The sequence below is a fragment of the Meleagris gallopavo genome, chromosome 3 (genome assembly GCF_000146605.3).
Source record: "Meleagris gallopavo isolate NT-WF06-2002-E0010 breed Aviagen turkey brand Nicholas breeding stock chromosome 3, Turkey_5.1, whole genome shotgun sequence".
Lineage (NCBI taxonomy): Eukaryota > Metazoa > Chordata > Aves > Galliformes > Phasianidae > Meleagris > Meleagris gallopavo.
In genome coordinates, this window is record NC_015013.2 from 73,139,335 (window position 1) to 73,161,626 (window position 22,292).

General features: G+C 40.5%; 2 protein-coding genes across 8 annotated transcripts in view; one reads left to right on the forward strand and one right to left on the reverse strand.

The window, feature by feature from the left end:
* Window positions 1-13,158, forward strand: part of VPS13B (vacuolar protein sorting 13 homolog B) — a 416,489-nt gene extending 403,331 nt beyond the window's left edge. For all 7 annotated transcript variants that reach the window (XM_010709173.3, XM_010709170.3, XM_019614165.2 and 4 more), the window contains 4 exons: window positions 2,727-2,903; window positions 5,370-5,472; window positions 6,100-6,349; window positions 11,958-13,158. In XM_010709173.3, coding sequence (XP_010707475.1) covers window positions 2,727-2,903; window positions 5,370-5,472; window positions 6,100-6,349; window positions 11,958-12,203 — 776 coding nt within the window. In that variant the 3' untranslated portion in view covers window positions 12,204-13,158. The remainder of the gene's footprint in view (window positions 1-2,726; window positions 2,904-5,369; window positions 5,473-6,099; window positions 6,350-11,957) is intronic.
* Window positions 13,159-16,709: 3,551 nt separating this feature from the next.
* On the reverse strand, window positions 16,710-21,909 carry LOC100549107 (cytochrome c oxidase subunit 6C). The gene is made up of 3 exons (XM_003205209.4): window positions 21,761-21,909; window positions 19,564-19,702; window positions 16,710-16,844 (listed from the first exon to the last, which is right to left on the reverse strand). Exons 1-2 carry the CDS (start codon window positions 21,872-21,874, stop codon window positions 19,583-19,585), a joined length of 234 nt encoding a protein of 77 aa, XP_003205257.1. The 5' UTR covers window positions 21,875-21,909; the 3' UTR covers window positions 16,710-16,844; window positions 19,564-19,582.
* Between the last annotated feature and the right edge of the window lie 383 nt (window positions 21,910-22,292).

A 22,292-nucleotide genomic window follows, 5' to 3' on the forward strand; every position in this document is an offset into this window, starting at 1 on the left:
AAAAAATAAGAATCAGAAAAAAAGAAAGAATGAGTAAGAAACATTATAGAGAAAGGGCAGGGACAACAGGAGGACATTAGAACTGCCTCCAGACTGTGAGGGTGAGACTGGGAAAGGAGGAACCACAGCATGTACCTTGTGCTTTGCCTCCCTCGCACCCGACAGCAGCAAATGGGGAGAGACATTCTGATGTAAGTCTGTCCAACACGGTGCTTCTTCCACTGACTTCACATTAGAAAAGGAGTAGCTCCATGGATACCACAGGACATCTGCTTCACACCATTTCTGGAGTAAGGAAAGGCACTGAACCTCATATGTGTGTTACCGCTGTCTCACTGCTTTTGGGGTTTGAGGTTGTTGAGCCTTCAATTTATATATTTTTTTCCTTTTCTCACACATGATGTGTACAGGAAAGTTGCTGCACAGACCTGACTTCCCCACAAACAAATGGTGGGACTGGCCACTCTTTATATTAAAGGAGCACAGTTATAGTTTGTTACGTGATTTGTGGGAGTGACCACAGCACGTGAATGAGTTGTCAGTGTGTTGTGGTTTGAGGTAGGACACTACAAAGGGTGAGCAGAGAGGGAGGAGAATACCGTTGGCTGTACTTCTTGCAGGTAGAAAGGCACAGCTTGCAAAAGGGTTTGAGTGCAGTGACACCACAGACAAGCTCAGAATGTATGTAAATGGCTGAATAACAGAAGGTGTGGAAGTACTAAACAACAGGCTAATTAAGCTGTATATTATTTCGGGTACTGTATAAATAATCTTATATAACACAGTCACAGCAGTTTCCATTCTGTTTCCTTGTCCTCTGGGCCTAATTCCAGCTGAGAAGTGCCTGGAGCATACCACAGGTCCTTTGGAGTAGGCTCTTATTTATTATTACCTTATAACATTGCTCAAGTGTATTGCAGTAAATAATTTACTAGTGCTAGGACTTAGGTGGATTACATTTAATAAGGCAATAACTTCTGTTCTGAAAGCACAGTTGCTGTGGGTGACCTCGATAGATGGGGTGAAGGAGGTCACAGAGTAATGCAATACCACAACTTAGCAGAACCAAGTATTGTTTCATCTCTTCCAATGCAACCCACTTGTACAAAAGAAAAGACTGGACAAACAATCCCAATTGTGTACTGTGGTGTTGGATATTATTTTAGCCAAGCAGCAGGAGCAGCTGGTAAGTACTCGTGAAACTGAATTGAATTGAAAATCGTATCATTTCCATGACATAAAATTAAGGAGCTTTCATGACCTTTGTAAATGAAGAAGAGTAAATCAGCTGAACACTGAGCTTCAGCAAACGATCTCAATAATAACGGAGTATTGTATTAAAAGTAGAGCAGTATTTTCTGGGGAAATACTATGCATTGATGTGCAAATGATGCACATACAGAAATTGGAAGTGATCTCTCTAAGAAGAAAGAGAGGCTTTTATGGGGGGTGCAAGTTGCATGAACTGCCAATGGATAGTATTCCAGGGGCAAGGATCTGGGAAAATGTGTGCCCCTTCTCTTCATCTTTATTTGGGCAGAACACCAGTGTACAAGTACGATATTAGTTCATGTTGTTCGAAGTCAGCAACTTCTTCGTTTATCCAGTAACAGTAACTGAAACCATCTGAACACTGGTTAGCGGCTAGCTGACTAACGTGTGTCATGCTGGTAAACATATGGGGCCAAATACCTCTGCTGTGCTTGTCAGAATCTGCGGAATCATGCCTGCATTTGCTTCCACATACAAAGCAACATCTTCAGAGGTGCTGTTGTCACAGTAGAAATGCCCAGTTCCCAAGGTGAGGTGCCGTCCTGTCCTTTGATATTTGGTTTGATACTAAGAGCTATCCAAGGAGCCCACAAACTTGCCTTTCACTGAGCAAAGAACATTGGATCAGGCAAACCATCTTCCAACTGATGTCACTTTGTCCAATCATTGTATTCTTAGTGATTTCCAAATAGCTTATCTATCAAAATTACAATAACTAGAGACATGTCTGTGGTTAAGTGGCTCAAGTAAACTAAAGATCAAAGAAATGTACCACCTCGCATACCTGTTTACATTTAGGAAGATTTAAGTTGGAGTTCTTTGTTGATACTAAAAGCTGGGAAGGTCACTGTGTCACTTGTAAAAGTTTGACCCATGCACATTAAAGTAAAATATGATCGTTTTTACAAAAAAGTAACAAAAAGTCTCAAAGTCTAATTCTGCTAATCTTAGTAATATATCAAAAGTTGCATTAGCTTATGAACATTTCTGGCAGTGGAAGAGGATATAAAAATGATCTATTGAATACAGGCAGTTTTTATTCTCATGAAGTCTATCTCAGGCTTATGTGAAAATCTCATTTCCATAAGAGCTAAAGTCTTCAAAAAATGGGTGCATTTTATTTCAAGCCCAGCATTTTCAGAATTGCTACACAGAATGAACTAAATTGTACCAACTCAGCAGAAGGCTTTAGAGAAAGTAGTGGGACAGTGAAAATATATTTTCACATTAAGTGATCTGAATGTTTAAAAAAATAAAATACCTCAAAACATTAAGTGAACATTTAACTTAAACTGAAGCTGAAGTATTTGTCAGTTAATTGGTTGCATGCTAAATAGCTGTGTAAGGTGGGTGGAGTACCATCTGAAATCCAAACAGTGTTCAGTTGCAGTGACACAATTGCTTCTTCTGGGATATTAATCTTCACTAACTTCTGGGGACTCTTGTTTTTTCAGGTGCAATTGCTGGCATTGTAGATCAGCCGATGCAGAATTTTCAGAGAGTGTCTGAGAGCCAAGCATCAGCAGGGCATAAAGCCAAAGGTGTTATCTCTGGTGTGGGAAAAGGCATTATGGGTGTCTTTACAAAGCCAATTGGAGGTGCAGCTGAACTTGTCTCACAAACAGGATATGGTGAGTTTCTCTATTTCCAGCATCTCCGTTTCAATTTTCATGAACAGATCTTTAAAATGCTCTTCAGATACAACTGGCTACGTCTAATTACTCAGCTTGGAAGTGTAGAGAAGGAGTTAGAAGTGCCACATCTGTATAGTTACAAATGTTGTACTCATTCTCTTAAAAAATCAAGTTGTGCTTCTCTCTTGTGTTGCCGATCAGTCTTGTAAGGCCACAGAAACACAGAATGCAGAAAGCATGAAGTAATTGTTGGAATACACTGGGATTAGTTACAGAAACATATGTGCTTACAAAAGAGTTATTTACTTAAATGTAATCGAGCAACACTATGTCCAATTACAGCTTTATTTTGCGATTGCTCTGATACAGCAAGGCAAGAGTTAGGTTATCTCTATACAGAGAGAGTTATGTTCTTGGGAGAATATCCCCTTTATTTTGGAGAGCTGTGAGAAAACAGCCCTGTTTTTAGGCACGTGGGTAACCTTTTAACTGCCGGAGGTGGGCTGTTAGGCAAGACTTAGCAGCAGTCACGTTGAATGCTTTCACATTGAATGGTAGATGTTTCTGGACCACCAAGAACTGTCAAAGATAAGAAGAAAACACCAAAACACATTGATTTCTTTGCTTCCGGTATCATGAAATGAAAGCTGCTGGTCTGGATGTTTAAAAAGAGGTGGATAGTGGGGGGCAACTGGGGAAGAAAGGCAGGGAGATCTGTTGATACAAGGACAATGTGTCATTAATATTGCTTCACTACATGGGATAAATGTTGAAGATTTAGCCTTCAGCCACTAGCCACATTTATATTTGTGATGTGTTATTTAGAATGCACGTAATTCTCCTAGAGCTCAAGTTCAGGACATTGTTTCCACACTTCCCAGTACATTTAGAACTCATTCCTTGAAGTAATCTATTGAAAGAAATAATTAAATATTTAATTACTGTCATTCTTTAAAATAATTGCCTTAACTTTATCTGGTTTGTAGGAGCGTTAAGAATATCCATTGCCCTGAAATGCACATCCGATAACTGTAAAGCCCATATCAGTAAAATCAAAACTTGTGTCTGTTGTCATCTCACACTGTATTCTTTTTGTTGACTGTGGAATTATTCTTTTTAGATTCAGAGCAGTTTTTATCAAGAAACTTGTAACAGTAGAAGGACACTTTTCATTGCAGATATGGTACATCATGTTTCCATGAGCAAACACATCATGTTTTCCATGAGCATGTGACAGAAGGACTTAGCCAGGAAAAAACATCAAAACTGTATCAATAATAGCTGACAGTGCGTGAGAGGAAAACACAAGAGTTCAAGTAACTCTTACCCACAACTGGATTGGAAGTGGGACCGTGCCTCTTGGGGGGGACCGAGGGGTGGGGGACCACACAGAAATAAACACATGTTCTCTCTTTCTCCATCTGTAAATAACATTTTCACTCACATAATGCTGAGAATCTCGGTAAGCCAACTGTTACGACTGGGATGCTGCTTTTAAGTATTACCATCAACATGTGTGTTAAAAATTAAAGGGTTTTCTCAGTGCTGATGTTTTGTTTAAATTATTATCCATTGTGTAAAAAGGAATCGCTTAGTTATTGACACTCTTATTCAAAAAATGCCTTTTCCTTCAATAGAATGCTTAATTAGCCCAAAAAAAACCTAACTTTGTTTACTCAAAGAGTAACTTTGCTCTAAAACTTATGACACTACTGCTTACTGCTTAGCCTACTTCCTGTCTTTCTTATTAAACTTTTTAGAACTAGTTTATTTGTGAATGTTTGGCAACCCTCTAATTCTCTTTCTGGTGACCGTACCTCATTTTTAAAAGACCACAAGCCCTCTGAAAGCGTACATACTGTATCATCTTCAGCTTTGGATAGCCTATTTAGAACCCTCTGAAACTGCTTCTTCTAGTCTCCATTCTGTGTGAGATTAAGAAGTGTTCACAATAAACCAGATGCCCTGGGAGATCTCATAAATGTATATGGATCTATGCTTCACAGACTAAGATTAAGTGACTGAACATGCAGGACCTAGGCAAGCTTTCCTTCAAATTTGTACCGATTGTGGCACGTACGTGGAAGTATTTTAATATTAACAAAGAAAATTAACAACAGTCTTTATTTTTTATACATAAACTGTAAGAGATATGTCCGATCCTTCTCTGGAATGATGGCTCTCAGGAGCATTATGTTTCTCTTAATTGCAAATGTATGGCAGATTTTTAGAACGTGCGGTGTTTTGGGTTGTTGTTTTTTCTTTGATTCTTGCTAATGCAACATCACTGGGGTTAAGTGCACAACTCTTGCATAGTAGTATTTAATGAATTATCTTCCAGAGATGTGACATCACTTTGGATCTGCACTGTTTTATGAACTGCTTTTAACAGATGACATCACTACAACATGTAACTGTTTTGTAGAAAACAACTACTAAAAACCTTAAATTCTCTTACCACAGGTATTTTGCACGGAGCTGGACTTTCTCAGCTTCCCAAGCAGCGCTCTCATCCAAATGATCAACAAGTTGAGCAGGCTCCAAATAGCCACGTCAAATATGTCTGGTAAAATTATTTAGACACTTGCTCATTTTTACATCCACGTTGTTTATTAATAGGCTCTGGCCTGTGGTCAAGTTAACAGACTGCTTCCCTAGGAAAGGCTGAGTTATGGCAGTTTGTTTAGGAACACTAAACACGAAGGTAGTGCATAGAAACCCAATCTGTAAATGATGGGCTGCTGATCTGCTTCCAGCTTTGGAACTACAGAGCTGATCTTTATTTAATGGCATTCAGTGAGCTCTTATTTATCATTGCATTGAGCCCAAGAAAAATACTGCACATCTCCAGAAACAGCTGTTAGTGAAGATAGCTTTATTTTCTATGCTGAATTTGTAAGCCGCTTCTCAGGGTAATTTTTCTATTAGGATGGGAAATAGGCTGACCTAGCATGGTTATTAGGCCAACTTTGCATTGAATGATTAGGGAGTTTTGATAAATAGCATTTTCACATTTATCCACTAAATCTTGAGTCTTACATTGTTCAGTAATGGAGATTTGGAATGTATTCCATGGCTTATTTTCTATTTGTAGATGATAGCTACAGGCTTAAGAGCATTAGTGATCAAAAGAAGTCCTTGAGGATCCAGTGCCTAACACTGACTACTTCTTTTTTTTTCTTTGATAACGCAGGAAAATGCTGCAATCTCTGGGGAAACCAGAGGTCCATATGGCCTTAGATGTCGTGATTGTGAGTGGGTCAGGCCAGCAGCATGACGGCTGCTTGCTGCTCACCTCCGAGGTACTCTTTGTGGTCAGTATCAGCGAAGACACGCAGCAGCAGGCCTTCCCCGTGACTGAAATTGATTGTCTGGAGGATGATCAGCAAAAAGACCTGCTGAAGGTGCAGCTGAAACAACAGAGAGTGCCGTGCGATTTGGAGGTACAGGCTGAGTGATGTTTTCAGTCAAAGATAAAGTCACAGTGGTGGTGGTGCTTTTGGCAGCAGGCACACTCAGCTTTGGGTTGAGAGACCGGAAGTTTAAGTGCCAAACCAGGGCACCCGTTGTTTTCACACACCTCATCATTGACTGTTGGATAAAATGGATTTGGCTCTTCTCTTCTGTCCTCTTACTGATCATGAGATTTAGTATCTGTGACAGTGATTTCCTGAGGTAAAAATAAGAGGAAGCATAGGTTCTTGGCAAGCACCACCATGTTTCTGAAGAAGTTCTCATGCCTAGCTACATGTGAGGTGCTTGTTCGCCAGTTAGAGTTGTGCCTACAGAGTCACAGTGAGAACAGCTCCTTTCGTCATTCTGTGAATTCTGTTTTAACAGTTCAGTAATGCTTGATGCATCGTCCTTTCAGTGTGTTTCTTATCTCCCCACTTTCAGGAAAGTGCTTTTTCTTGGCTGCTAGCCGTGTTTAATTCTTTAGATACTTCTTCTTTTGCAAATGCTATCTTTAAAAAAGACCAGTTCTCTTGCTGAGATTGGAGGCACCGAGTGTTGGCCAGGAAGAGCATAAATTCTTCATCTTCCTATTGAAGGATCTCTAGGCCATTTGAATACTGAGGTTTTGGATGAATTATCATATTTTAATGGTAGAAGAATGGTATATTTTTACACTTTCGGGAAACAATGTTTATTGTATTAAATTCTCAAGTGGAATCACATGATTCTATGATTTCAAAAGCAAACATATATGTCCTAATTCCTGTTTTTTATAAAAGTATGTCAGGTAGTTAATACACTGCCATACCAGGAGTTTCTGTTTCAAATATGCAAAAAGAACATATGTAAAATAACAGAAAGTATGAGGTGTGCCAAAAGTAAGAGAGGCTTCAGTGTGCTCAGTGAAATCCAAACTTTGCTGGTCACCAAAGAATTTTGCCAGTGATTCCAGCAGAACAAGGACTTCATCTGTGTCATGACAATACTTGGAATTTTTATGAAAGGCTTTTGAAATGCTGAATTCTCTATTTATATTTATTGTCTTTCCAGTAACGTCAGTCTCACAGAGTGCTGTTGACTGAACTTGACCTTTTGCATTGCAGTGTTCCATGAGGCATTATTTAAATTTAATGCAAGTGGCCAAAGCTCAGCTTTTCTGTCCCTGAACACTGTGTGGTTGCTGGAGGCACTCATTCTACTGAATCCAGCCCATCCTGCTCCGTCCAGAACTACTGTCCTGGAGGAAAGTTGATTTGTTCTCCCTCAGATTACTGATGCACTCAATTTAACCTAACCCAACTTTAGCAACAGGCTGTATTTTTCTAATTGGGTTGTAGTAGCCGTGGTAACTCTTGTCTTTATATTTGGTTATTCATGGGGTGAGGGATAGGCTGCTGCTCTGTTGGGGGTATTGCCCAAAGATTGCTAAAAGATGGGGATGCCTGCCTAGGAGGAGGAAAGGCAAAGGATGGGGAGTAATTCTAGTCCCCATAGCTGCTGCAGCTGGCACTATGCAGGACTGCTAGGCCAAATGGCTCATGTAAATGCTCCACTCTACATGACGTGCACAGAATCCAACATTCCTACGTACACATGCTACTACACATCATTAAGTGACCTGCCTTGGAGAGGTACTGGACCAAATACATGTTTCTTTCTTTATCTGTGGATAAAAATATGGGACCTCCTACTCCAGTGGCATAGCAATGCCAGGAGCTGTAAGCCTTGAGCCACCCAGCCTCTGTGTACACAGTGTCTTCTGCTGACACAGATGGAGAGTGCAGTGAAATGCAGTGAAAATGTATGGCACGATAAAAGCAGTGAAGAGTGCATGTGCCCCAGAGGTGGAGCAAAGTCAATTCTGTAGAGCACTGGTGCTTATGGGAGCCAAGGTTCCCCTTCAGCTGCTCAATAAGAGTGTGTAAACAGGTTCTGTGAATATGATAAGGAAAAGCAAAGTTAGGAGCCGCAAGCTACGGCTTGCAGGTAAGTAGCTTCAGAGCTGCAGAGCTACACCTGAATAGACGTGACTCCCAGCTATTAGTGGTAGGCTCTCTTGCTGCAGCTGAAGTGCAGGCACTTCTGTATGTGATGACTTGGTGAAGACCAACATTTTTTGCTGAAAACTGCCCAGTTAGGTCTTCCAAAATATTATGCTGTGTGTGTGTATCTTACTGTCCACCCAAAATAATTGCCAGAAGTTTTGTTTCAGCTCTGCCCAAAACAGTTTCTCCCTTTGCCTCTCTTCAGCTTCTTGGAACTATTAGGAAACAAAACATGAGTTATTCTACAGCTGTAATCACCAGAGATGTTATAGAGCATATTTTGCCTCTTTCAGCAGTCGGTGTGCCTGATGGCTTGTTTGCCTCTACAGATATAACTTAATCCATCTGGCTAGGAATAACCTGGATGGAATCTTGAAAACTTTGGCACTGACAACGTTGTTATTGAAAGGGAAGCATTAATTGTGCTTGCATTGTCTTCCAGAGTAATTGAGACACTGCGTGCTTCCAGACAGGCATCAAACTCTTTAAGAGCCTCCTATTCCAACTGCTCTTGATATAGTTCATTTGCAGGCAGCAAAAATCGAAGGGTGCTGGAATTTCAGATATTCCAGGATTTCTTTCTGATGTTCTGCAGCAGGGTTTTCACACATGCTACCTGTATCATACTTGGAGCTGAAAAACACTCCATGGATTGTTAAAGAAGTTGTAAGAAGAAAAAAACCCTAAAATAACCTTTTCACAAAGCAGACCATAATTGCTACACACACATCTGGACCACTACAACAAATATGCTGTAGCACTGTGGACTTAGTTAGAACTGCTGAATTCTTTATAAATCATAGTTGGAGGAATTTTAGGAAAAAAATTAAAGTTCTTAACTCAGAAAATGTGACCATCTAACCTTAAAGGTCGTGTGGTGTTTAAGATTCATCTAGCAGGTGCACTAAGCAACCGTTGTTCAAGTTTTGATTGATGAAATGGTTTGGCTATTAACATTACAGATTCTCAAAATAGTTGGTTAAGGAACTTAGTGACAGTGCTAGGGCCATTTAGGGGGAAAAAAAATAGCTGAATAGCAGCAATTCCAAGTTTTCTTGTTGTCTTGACAATATAAGCTAAACTGTAATTGGCTGGGGAAGCAGACAGTTACAGATGAGATCATCTGGAAGCAGGTAGGATCCCAGATACTTTGGAAGATTGTCCAAGTTCAGTTAACATTTCCTCCTGAATAATTATGCTCTATTTGTGGGATGTGGCCTAGGTCTGAATGAATCAAAGAATCACAGACCAGTTTGGGTTGGAAGGGAGCTAGTTCCCACCCGTGGGCACAGAAATACATCTCACCAGACCAGGCCGCCCAGGACCCCATCCAACCCAGCCTAGAACACTTCCAGGGATGGGGCACCTACAGCTTCTCTGAGCAGCTTGTGCCAGCACCTCATCACCCTCATTGTGAAGAATTCCTTCCTTACGTCTCACTGAAAATTGACCCTCTTTTGTGAGGTTTGCTCCAAAAGTAATGCCTCCTATTTTATTATATTCAGCCATGACATCAGGGGCAGATATTGGTGGTATGGCAGCAGAGGGGTGGTCTGACAAAATGGCGCCTGACATGGAAGTGCCTATGGAACAAAGGTGTAGAATTGAATTCCTTCATGCAGAAAAAATGTCACCAACAGACATTCATTGAGGGTCCTATGAATAATCGGTTTACCCAATTAGGTGAGTTGAATGCCAAGACTATTTCCACCTGCTTTGATAACTTTTGTCTTTTGGTCAGTTTGGAGTCAGAACTACAGTCTAGTTTACATAGGTGCTACTTCTGCATATGTCTCTCCTTTCAACTGGTAAAATAGATGGACTGCTGAAGTGCTTTTTCTGTAACAACAGACTGAAGCCATCATTCAGACATTCTCCGTTGTTTGCCATGCATCTATCTGCTGCAGCAGCAGTCTGCCTTATGACTTTTTTTCCCCTTCCCTTTAAGGAGATTGTAGAGGAAACCACACTTTCCTCTGCCCATTTCTTCATTTCCATTGTTTCTAAGCACAGGCTCTAACTTTGAGCTTCTAAGTTTGTTCAAGAGCCTGCTTTCTTCAGCATTTTTGTGGTGATGATTGAAAACAGGAGTGTTTCTGCTTGATGAGCAGTAAATTCTTCTCCAAAGGCATAGTTTTGTTTTTCGTTTTTGTTTTTGTTTTTTAAAAAAAGGCAAGGGACTGTTTTGATTTGAATGTGACAGCTGTCACTATCTATGAATCATATTAATTATTTCTTCAAACAAGCAATGGTTTGTTTTAAATGAACCCTGCAGTCCAAAGATGTGACAAGATATTGATCCTGGCTGTTAAACAGAATCCAATGGCACTGCTTGAAAATACCATTGAAGCATGTGTAAAACTTCCTGAAAGACAGGCTGAAGGCAGTAGTCTTTGAATTCTCAGCGTGACATCCAACAAAGAAAGACATTTTAAACTCTGCAGAAATTAAAATGATCAGCAGTTCTCCAACTTGCTGGAAGCATCAACTTAAGGAAGCATCAAAACCTGTCCCTAGGATAGTGTCTGCTTTTCTGTTATTTTCACTTTTTGGAAATGGTGATATTTCTGAAATACTTTTTTTTTTTTCCTAACTAATTCAGCTAGCTGATGCCTGCTTGCATGTTCTCCCTTCTCAGTCTAGTCACAATCATCTTCAATTTCTTTCTCTTCAGAGAAAAAAAAAAGGATAGAGCAGATTCTTCCAGGGCCAGATTTGCCCATGACTTTTCATCTAATACCTTATCTGACTGAAACCACATGGTAGACGCCACTTTTCTGTTGGCAGCCTTGGCTGTAGCTAGAGGTGCATCATTGTGACCTTCTTACTAGAACCTTGAACGTCAACATATTTCAGCCTACAAAAAGGGATTTCTTCTGCGTAGTCTCTCCAGATCACCTAGGAGAAGACACTTTGCATGAGTTTTTCTCCATAAATAACATGCCCAAACCATCTTTAGTGAAAATCTTTTTTAAAAAATTCTGTAATTCTGTGGGCGCTTCTTTGGTTACCAGAGGCTGATGGATGTATCCGGTCATACCTGAGAGGCAGCTTCTAGTTCTTACTCTCAATCGAGTGAGTGAAAGACTTAAACTTAGTTTCTCAGAAGTGACTGTGGGTTGTCAGACATTGTACTTCGTGAGAAAGTGTGAAAGTTTTGCTAATCAGAACTGCTGTCTATCTGATAAACACTCCTGGGAGCTACTGGCAGTTTTCCTAATAGGGCTTCAGGTGTTTTTTCCTGTCTGCAAGGATCTTCTCTTGAGCTAGGTGTGTTGGGTCCATCCCTGAAAATCTCCAAAGATTCTGCTTAGACTTTTCTACGGGGGAGCTAGAGTTTCTCAGGCAGAACTATTCAAAATAGCAAACCACCAGTCATCCAGTGACAGGAGGAATCTACTGAAAAAAACATCCATGAAACTACTGCAAGAGAAATCCTAGGGAAAAAGATTTTTAACTAGAGTTAACTAGATGTGGAAGTTACTGTCTTCACTACCAAGTTCAGTTACTGTCAATTACTCAGTAATCCTTTTATGTTATCTTATTTCAGGCAGACGGAGTTAGAGAGAGACTATCAGAACAGCAGTACAGCCGCCTCGTGGAGTACGTCACAAAGACATCTTACCACCTCACCCCCAGCACCGCCACAGTGCCAGCACCGCAAGCTGTGGCCGCCGAACACCTTCCAGCTGTAACGAAAACGTATAACTATGTGGTTGATCCCAGTTTTGCCCAAGTATTCATTAGCAAATTCATAATGGTAAAAAATAAAGCCTTGAGGAAAGGATTTTATTAATAAATACTAGTAATATCTTACCATTTTGACATAACACTTCCTATGCAGTAATCTATCAAGGAAAGATGCATATAATTTTTGAGGAAGTAGGAGATAATAACCAAATTAAGCTTTTCTAATCATGACAGCATTCCTGCTCTGTAGCCAAGATGCTGGTGCTGGAAGGGGAAGGTGTTCTAGCAAATAAATAAAGTGAAAGGGAAAAAGCCCTAGACCATATATGGTTCGATCAAAATCCTTTTTCTTTCAATAACCAAAAATCAGGGACTAAGGAAAAACTGCATGCATAGAGACATTTTTGCCACACAAAACATATGTATCAATACATACTATATCATATTTTAGGGTCTGCCAGTTTCTGTTGTAAACCAGGTTTATAACTCAGCTGTAAAAACCTGCTCAAGGCTGAGCCTTTCCCCCCACACATGCACTGCCCCCAGCACGCACATCCTAAGGCAAAACATTTTCCCCCACTAAATCTGAAAAACCCAGCGTGGCTGTTTTAAGTTACTTAGTGACAGCTGGGTTTTAGCACCACTTTAACCTTAGAATAGCTTCCTTTATTTGACTGAAGTTTTGCAGGACATTAGTCCTTAATGTAAACTAGTGCCTTTGTGTGGTTTGGAGAACAAAACATGAACTACAGCATGAATTTATTTTTAAAACCGTCTGTATACAGAAACTTTATTTCATCCACCATCAGATTTTCAGAACTTTCAATGTATATATCACACTGTGCGTTGTCTGGTCATTAGCTGGAAGCCAGTAACATGCAGTTCAAAAATTTATGAACCAGAGCTTAGCCTCCTTGAAATCAACTAAGAATCTATGAGCTCATAACATAGATGTGCAGGTGCTAAATACAGCCTTGGTGGGTCTTCCTTACTGCTGATCTGACACCACTACACATAGTACCTGTTTACTTAAGCCCTATTTTATGCTTATCACCTTTAAAGTGATAAAAATAGGGATACTTAAAAATAACAACCTTTCAGATATTATCTGTGCTAAGGAAAATGAGATTTTTTTTTCATTTTGGTCCGAAAGTAAGGACCCACAGTTTCCAATTACAGTAATTAATAGTTAACGATGCCATTGCAGTACACTTTTAAACACATCAAAACAAATGAGCTTTCTAAGTAAGCGTTGAAGTTTTACAGTTTGTAGTAGAGAAGGAATCATTCAGGGCACAGTTACTTTATAAACCAAATCTGTCTAGAGCAGCTTTACTTTTTTTAAAAAAAGAGCTTACTTGGCTTTCAAGTGTGCTTGTAACTTCTCTTCTCTACATACTCACAGACATTCATTTTGTCTCAGGATTCCTGAACGTGACCAGAATTAGAGGCAAGAACTGGAATACAATCTGATCAACAGTTAGAGCAAATAGAGATACGTTTGTTATTTAATACTTTCTATGCATACCGGATATGACCAAATGCACGGTACCTACGAATGGAGTTTTGGCAGTGTTCTTCTCATGAGGTCTTGTTAAATGTGATTTCTAAAAGCCGTGTCTCTCGTGTACTGAAAGGAAGAAGCCTGAGTTGTCCTTTCTGAATGTGAAGTAAGTCCGTTCCTTATCAACATTTCATACAGTGCTTTAATAATTTAGACTTTGTTTTAATATCATTATTTAAAAAATAAATGTATATACACACACTTCATTCCTGACTATTTTGTGGAGATAGTTTAATACTTCTAATTTTGCATATTGATGCATAAATTGTAATATAGAGATTGTTTAAAGATAAATAAAGCTATTCCTATAATAGTTGTTTCTGTGAGTTACTTGGCCATTCCGTTACAAGTGAAGGAATAGTCACTGCATAGAACAATAATGATAAAGATACGCAAGCTTCATGTAGACCCCATTAGATTCCTGTTGGTCACTGGCCTTTGTCATATGCCAAAAAACACAATAGATCCTGACAATGCTTTGGAAGTAAAGAGCTGCTCATTACCTTGCCAAAACATGTGCTGAAATGTTTTACAGTTTTGTGACTAGCTGAATCAAAACAGCATTGCAGTCACCATTTGAATTAGAGCAATCTGTTCATCCTACATGTGGCACAGAACCCAGCCAGAAGGACACAACCACACCTGTGAAGGATGAGGGATGGCAGCAGCTCAATTCCTAAAACTTTGTAGATTGCAGCCATTGTTTACGCTCTATTTGTGTTTTTCCAGATTATACTGTTTGGGAATAAACACTTGCTTAAATTATGCTCTTCTTCAGTGAAGTGAGCGAGCATCTTTACTGCATTAGGCAGGTTCCTTCTCCCCCTTCTGACCGCACGTATGGAAACATGTGCGGAGATGGCATATAAATCAGCCTCTCCTACATATGAGCTGTGTGAACTATGAAAACAAAGTTGTCCAAAGAGCAGCTGCCTGTACTTAGCTGCTAAAGCACTCCAATGTGTACCCTTAAAGCATACCTACTTTCATAATGCTCTTTAGACCTGGAGAGCTCACAACTTCAAATCTATCTTTTTTAGTTTGCTTCCAGAACAATCAATCATTCCTCAAACACTCAAGAAAAAAGCAAGCCAGCCAAAAACTCGGAGGCATAGTCACTTATAGATGGTAAGACCTTTCCCAAAGTAGTTTAGATCAAACAATCCCTTTTTTTGTTTCACATAAAAATATAGCAAAAAAAAATTAAAAAAACCAACCACCCTTTACAGACAGTTGGAGGTGGAGGTGGCCTTAGGGCAGACAAGCTGTGCATCTCCTGTGAACAGTGTGTCAGACCATCACAGACAGCTGAGTAGGGTCTTGCTCACACAGGCCTTCGTTGTACCATACTAGGTCCCAACTGTTTGTTAAGATGCAACTTAACTTTAGAGAAGAACAAGAAAAACTGCTTGGTGCTGACTGCAGAGCAGATTAGCCCTTCTGCCTACCTCATAATAGCAGGCCCCAGCTTTGCCCTGTCCCAGTCAAGAGGAAAGGAATAGCTTGGCTGGCATTGCAGGCTGAAAAGAAGTACTCATTTTGCATTGTTTTGTGAAAACATAATAATAGCATTACAAAGAAAGCAACACACAACTTATGTACTGATGACTCCTGCAAACAAAGCAGAGCTCACCTTTCCTTCTTGTTGAACACATTTAGACAGGAAAAGCTCTCAGGAGTTCTGCTGTACAGATTAAAAGCTCTTCTATCACAGAATTCTCCTTTGAATCAATCAATGCCAGTAGCAGAATGAACACACAACTCTAGTTGGCAGTTAACAGTTTAGAATAAACAACTTACTTAGAATTTCAAAGTAAATTCATTCCTAACAACTGGGAAGACTGCATGGGCTAGAGCTGGGAGGGAAGTTGGGTGCTTTCCATTCACACACCTGGCAGTAGCAAGTTGCCTTGCCTCTGGAGCTGTCATTATGACTGAAGACCCCTGGCTATTTAAACCTGCAGACTACGGCTGAGAAAATGTTAGTCAGTATATAATGGTATACCATGTTTATACTGTACATTTGGAAGATAAATTGGTATCATTTGCAATTGTTAAACTTCGGTTTACATTTATAGGAGTGGGGGTATTTTGATTACTAGATGGTTTCCTCTTCCACCACTAATGTCAAATTCTTTCTTTGGTCAAAAGAAACACTGCACATACTGAAAGTTTAAAGAAAATCCCATGTTGCTCCATATTAGTGTTCTGGATCAAATACATTATTTACATGCTTTCATTAGTCCAAATGCTGCTCACAGTTACCTATTAAGTTAAGTAGTTAATGATCCATTTAGAATAAGAGTTACTCCAAACAGGATTTGAACTGAAGACCTTCAAACACAACACAGATGGCTTAATTTGTCATGCTTCTTCGTACAAAACCTTCCCTTCTTTCACGTGATCAGCTCTGACTCCTCATAGTACCCACATTCAGCAATCAAGAGCTTCAGCCACACAGATATATATATATTTCTTTCAACCTCAGCTCCAGGCAATGCACAAAGCACGTTCCCTGTGACCAATAACAAAGCAGAAGATAGTGCATGAGGTCTTGGACTGTAGCCCTTTGTACATCAAATACATGTGAATACACTTGCAGTTTAATTTCCCAATTGAGTTACATACCATGTACAAGAGTGGTCATTTGCATACTTTCTAAGTCTTGATGTAACACTTTGCTGCTGTAAGGAAGATAAAGCAATGACAGCAAAGCTATGAAAGCTGACTGATGCATTTCCAGAATTCCCAACAATTTTTTTCATCTCAATGTTAGTTCACTTATGAAGGCAGAGACCCTTCCAGAAATCCAGCCTCTCCCTTCTCTTAACAACTATCACCCTGCATATTCCCATCAGCAGCAAAGACAACCTAGCCACCATTGTTTAAGAACATACTTGATAAAATTTGGGATCTGGACAAAATGAAGATGCAAACAACTCCCAGCAGACAGAAAATGAGCCTTAGGTCTCTAGCACAATTTATGAAGACTTTCCACCACTCCTTCCGGTATGTAAGCATTCTGACCATTAATGAAGACAATTAAGCTTCGCTGACGTATGTATTTTATTTATTGAGATACATTAGAGCACATCATATGCTTTAGTACATTACACTTTATAATTCAGAGAACACGTAAGGTTCAGTCATTAGGTCTCCTTAGGCTGAAGGGGATCTGTGGATCTGCAAGATAAAAAGAAATTAAGTTACGCTGGACAAACTTCATACTCCCAGTAAAGACATTAGTAGGTAGGAAAGCACAGCAATAGAGAGAAATGTTTATGTGGTAGTTTAGTCTAGAGGAATTCCCTCGTTATTTCCTGACAGTTTAAGATTCACACACCCTCCATGTGGCAAACAGAAGTGAAACATGGAACAAATCAAGAGCTGGAACAATCCTGCACAGCACGTCAGATTCACTATACATGCAGCACTGATAACTGAATCAATCTTGCTAAGGGCCTGAAAGAGAAAGGAATGCAACTTTCAGAGAGAAGCCAGAGAGGAAACAAGTGGTGTAGGCAACCTACCAAGGAAGGAAGAAAACCAAATTCAAATTGCTTCTCCACATTATATTGAACACAATCCAACACCAGCTGTGTTCCAGGACAAGAGTCATGCAAGTGGTTAGCACCAAATTCTTAGCTTGCCCCTTTATTACATTGCGGAGCACACTCTAGAGGTAGGACACTCCCCAGACCCATACTTAGTTTCCTTTATCAGTACCTTCACACAGTCTGTGCCAGTAGCTGAAACTGTAAATCCATGCACAAACACTAAGTCCTTCGCATCCCAGCAGGAACAAAGTCGGTGCAGCATTCCAAACAAGCACCTTTACTAACAAATTCCCCTCCCCATGTACCATCTCCTCAGTTTCAGGGGTAAGCACCGATTCCAGAGTGAGTACTAAATGAAGTTAAAGCATTGTATTTATGCCCCATACAGAATATATACCAATAAAATGAGAGCAGCTATAGAATATGCATGACCACTGTACCCTTTAGGTAACCGTACAAAAAACCCATCAAATTCAACCTCCAACTTCCATAAATAACATTTAAATTTCTGAGGGAAATGAAAATGTCTTCCATCTGTTTTGTGTACTTGTCCTTCTCACAGACTTTTTAGACTATTTGAAACAGTGGCTTTGTTCGCTCCTTCCTCCTACTATTCTGTAGAAAAATACAAATTCTTACGTAAGCGGGAGAAGGAATAAAAAGCACCAGCAATTAAAACAAACAAAATGACATATAAAGATTTATCCTTCACATTTTCTTTTGAGACGGTGCAATTAAGGAATGGGAGAAATGTTTAGGAAACATTTAATTTTAACAGGTGCACACAATGTGTAACTTGATTTTTCTAAGCCCCAAATGGGAACATAAGTAGAGGGGAGCTCTACTCACACAGAAAAATCCTGTTCATGATTCCAATTAAATATTTAACATGGATCACTGTTGACAGTGTTTGTTTCAAATGGTTTTACCACCAGATGGCCTTTCCGAACACTCTGATGAAGGCCACCTGACTAAAGAATGCAATCCAGTGTCTAGGAAAGTTAGAAAGTCCTTATTTGTTAGCAAGGACCAACCGAGAGGCAGAATTAAAACCAAGTAAATTTGTCATTTTGTTATTTACCTTTTCTGGAGTCATTACCACTAGAGCACAGGCACTCTTTCCTCATGGGGAAAGGAAAAAAAAAAAGATCTGTAGAATGACTTAGATAGTTGGAGCTCTGCTTCTGTTACACAGATAGGTCTAGATTGTCACACAACAAAACTTCTTGCTAACAGTATTAAGTACAAATGTTTTATTCAATCTTGCTGCTTTAAGCAAACAGGCTGAGAAAATCCAGCTGGACAGGATAATTAGAGCCACAGATTATCACGTAATGATCACAATATGAAAACATTCCAAAAGAATGAAAAAGCTATCATCCCAGATTAGTCTGGAGTCATTTTAAGAGAAGCAGAGAACTCAGGGTCAGAAATCCCAATGAAAAAGGGGGGAGGAATTTTTTGTTGTCACATCACGAGCCTGTGCAGTTGGCTGTGTGCTTATTAATAACTGTAACAAGGTTGAAATCAAGACTTTTTCCCAGTGTTACAATAAGAAGGAAGAAGAACGGAGTTTGGCAGTGCTCGTACAAAAGGCAGCGCAGTAAGCACTGTGAAAAGAGAACCCTGAACAAAGTTCTATTGCTGAATGCAGCAAGGCAAAAATCTGAATCTCATTACACAGGACACTGCATGCTAGAGTGGTTTTTTAAAAATGCACATATTCACATGCATTTAAATATAGGTATTTAATACATGCATGTATGCATGCTTCCCCTCATGAGTAGTTATCTTTCCCCTCTAACTAGCCCCAAAAGACAAAAGGATGTGTGGAACCTGTCTCTACTTCTCACATAGAGATCCACTCTGCGAGGGAGAAACAGCCTTTCCATTTTCTCCTTCACTGTACCACAAGCACCACAAGTAGTGCGTTTCGATAGCCCAGAGTTAAGCAATTCAAGATGTGACCACATCAATATAATAGTGATAGCAGGAAAGTCTTACGCGAAAGCTTTGCTTCCTCTCCATGCAAGGACAGAACTGTTTGGAACACTGTTGCATGAGGAGGGAAAGGCCTGACACCACTCTGCAGGTCTGCTGTAGCTCACACATTTTATCACCCAAAAGATATTCAGGAGATTCCCATTCTGCCCCTACTCCCTCTTCTCAGTTCCTATGCTTCTTCATGATTTCATTACCCACAGCTCTCATGAAGAGCACAACTGTATCTTGTTTTCCTTGAAAGCACTTTTCTCTTCTAACATGAAAGGAAGAAGTGCAAATGGAAGCACAATGTTTCACTAAAACAATCCAAACTTCTCTTCTGATACAGAGTAGCTTATTACCTGGAAATGCAGATTATGGTCATTTGGGCGGTGCAGACTCAAACACACCAGCTGCTCTCATGGCTTCAAAATCCTTCATGGGATCATAGTTTTTATAGAACTCTGCATAAGCTCTTTTTCTGGGTTCAGCAACTCCAAACTGGAAAGTAACACACAGAAAATTAAAGCTTGCAAAGCTTTACAGGTGGCAGTGGGTTTGCTTGGTTGGCTTTGCTTTCTTGCTACCACTGCTATGATTTTAGCAGTGGGTATCAGTCTGAACAGCCTCAAGTTCAGTGATAGAAGGTAGTAAAAGGTTGCCTTGTTCCCATTCAAATCCACAGTTCAGGCTTCCTGACTGTTGGTCTGGAAAATAATGTCACAGTGAAACCTTAAAGAGATAGCACATGACATTTTTAAGATCCAGAAACACTGTCTATACTGGTAGCCAGCCTCTGATAACACAAACTGTTATAGCAAGTTCTGAGTATGCCTCAGACATACAATGGACAGCTGCACAACTGTAACTCCATGTCAAATGGCATCCCAAAATAATTGACTACCGTTCAGCTACACTGCAGGATAAACTATGGAAGTCCAGTAAAATGCTCCTTGGGTACCCACTCAATTGAGGCACAAGGATACGCTCAAAAAGCCAAAAAAAAGTCTGAAGGAAAAGTCAAAGTGGGTTTGTCCAACAGCAGTGAACAAGTAACAGTAAATTACTACTGACATCAGTTACTTGTTCTAAACATGGTCCACTGCCTTCCTAAAGTGTTAAAGCCTAAAGTAAGGCTGCCACATGAGTATAGAACCACAGACAGTTGAAGGACATTGCAAATTTCATCACAAACAAGCCTGCCTACCTCTCATCAGATGTGTTAAGTGGATGCTGAGCATGAACTATGCGAGCTTATTGTTTCTAACAGGCGTTTGTTGGTCTCCCCAGAGTCTGACAGTGCTGATTTTGTAATAACCTGACATTAATTTTGGATCACAGACTCATAGAACAGCCTGGGTTGAAAAGGACCACAATGATCACCTAGGTTCAACCCCCTGCTATGTGCAGGGTCGCCAACCACCAGACCAGGCTGCCCAGAGCCACATCCAGCCTGGCCTTGAATGCCTCTAGGGATGGGGCATCCACAACCTCCTTGGGCAACCTGTTCCAGTGCATCACCACCCTCTGCATGAAAAACTTCCTCCTAATATCTAACCTAAACCTCCTCATCTCAGTTTAAAACCATTCCCCCTTGTCCTATCACTATCCACCCTCGTAACAACCGTACCCCGTCCTGTTTATGTGCTCTCTTCAAGTATTGGAAGGCCACAGTAAGGTCTACCTGGAGCCTCGTCTGGAGTATATAAATGCTGCTAATAGTGCATGCATACATTCAGGAGGTGAAGCAAGATCCAGTTCTTCCACAAAATTTATGGAATTTATGTTTCCTAATTCCCTATGATACAAATGTAACAAGCAAGATCCCAGAAGTACTTTTTATCTTTATCAGAAGGCAAAGTACCAAGCAGGATTATTCTGGAAACACAAAGTTCCATTCCTACATGCTGCTTCAAAAGAAAAAAGGCCACAGTAGTTGTCCCACACCTCAGCATAACTGGCAGCCTTTGTGGTTTGCTTATGAGTACCGTTTTCAAAGTCAGTCTAAAGATAAAGTAAGAACTCTCAAATGTCTCTGATACCGTGACAAAGTCACAAGCTATCTAAAGTTAACGTGAGGAGCATCGCTTCTGTGAAATCGTCACAAGCACTCTAGGACAAGGAGGCTTCAGGTTAAACTGTCACCAACTGTATGATTTCGAACACAGCGTAAGGCATCAGGTTATTCAGATCACTTCTTCACATGAAGATTACAAAGACTTATTTGTGTTCTGGGACACGTTTACAGAAATACATTACTAGAGTTTTCTGGTGAAAAAAGCTCAATGAGGCAGCATCATAAATTTTACGCTCCGGTGAGGCCAGTTTATAACTGAACGAATCGTGATCACAGAATCAGAGAACCACTAAGGTTGGAAAAGACCCACAGGATCATTCAGTCCAATCATCCACCCACCACCAATAGTTCTCACTAACCCATGTCTCTCAACACAACATCCAAACGTTTCTTGAACACTTCCAGGGTCGGTGACTCCACCTCCCTGGGCAGCCCATTCCAGTGCCCGACTTGTGATCTCACCTTGTACAAACTGATCTCACCTTGTACAATGCCGCACATCCGAGAGACACAAAAAATGCCCCAAAGAGGTGAAACTTCATCCGCCTGGCCAAAAGGCGGCGCATCTGCGGCTTAGGCAACAGCGCGGAGGACATGCTGACTGTATTTCCTAAAAGAGCAAACAAACAAACAAAAAAAAAAAGGAAGAGAACGGTGAGACAAGAAGTTCTACTTCAATAAACCTTCTGTCACTTTGCTTGAGAAAGGTCACAGCCTTCTGTGCCGCGTAACAATCATCGGCACAAGATAAGCACAGAATCCCTATTCAATACTTAAGGGGCAGCATTCAAGGACAACGTGACGGTGAGGAACCCGGGTATGCCCTTATACTCTTTCCAGCCGGCGCTCACGGCAGCACGGCTGGCCCTGCCTGCTCCATTTTCTGCCGGACCTCCCACTCCATGCCCTACTAAATACGTGGAGATAGAGAGGAAGGCATCCGCAAACCGCATCGTTAGGGCAACCACGGCGACCCGGCCCCGCCCCGCGACCCTTCGAGGCTCAGGCACACCG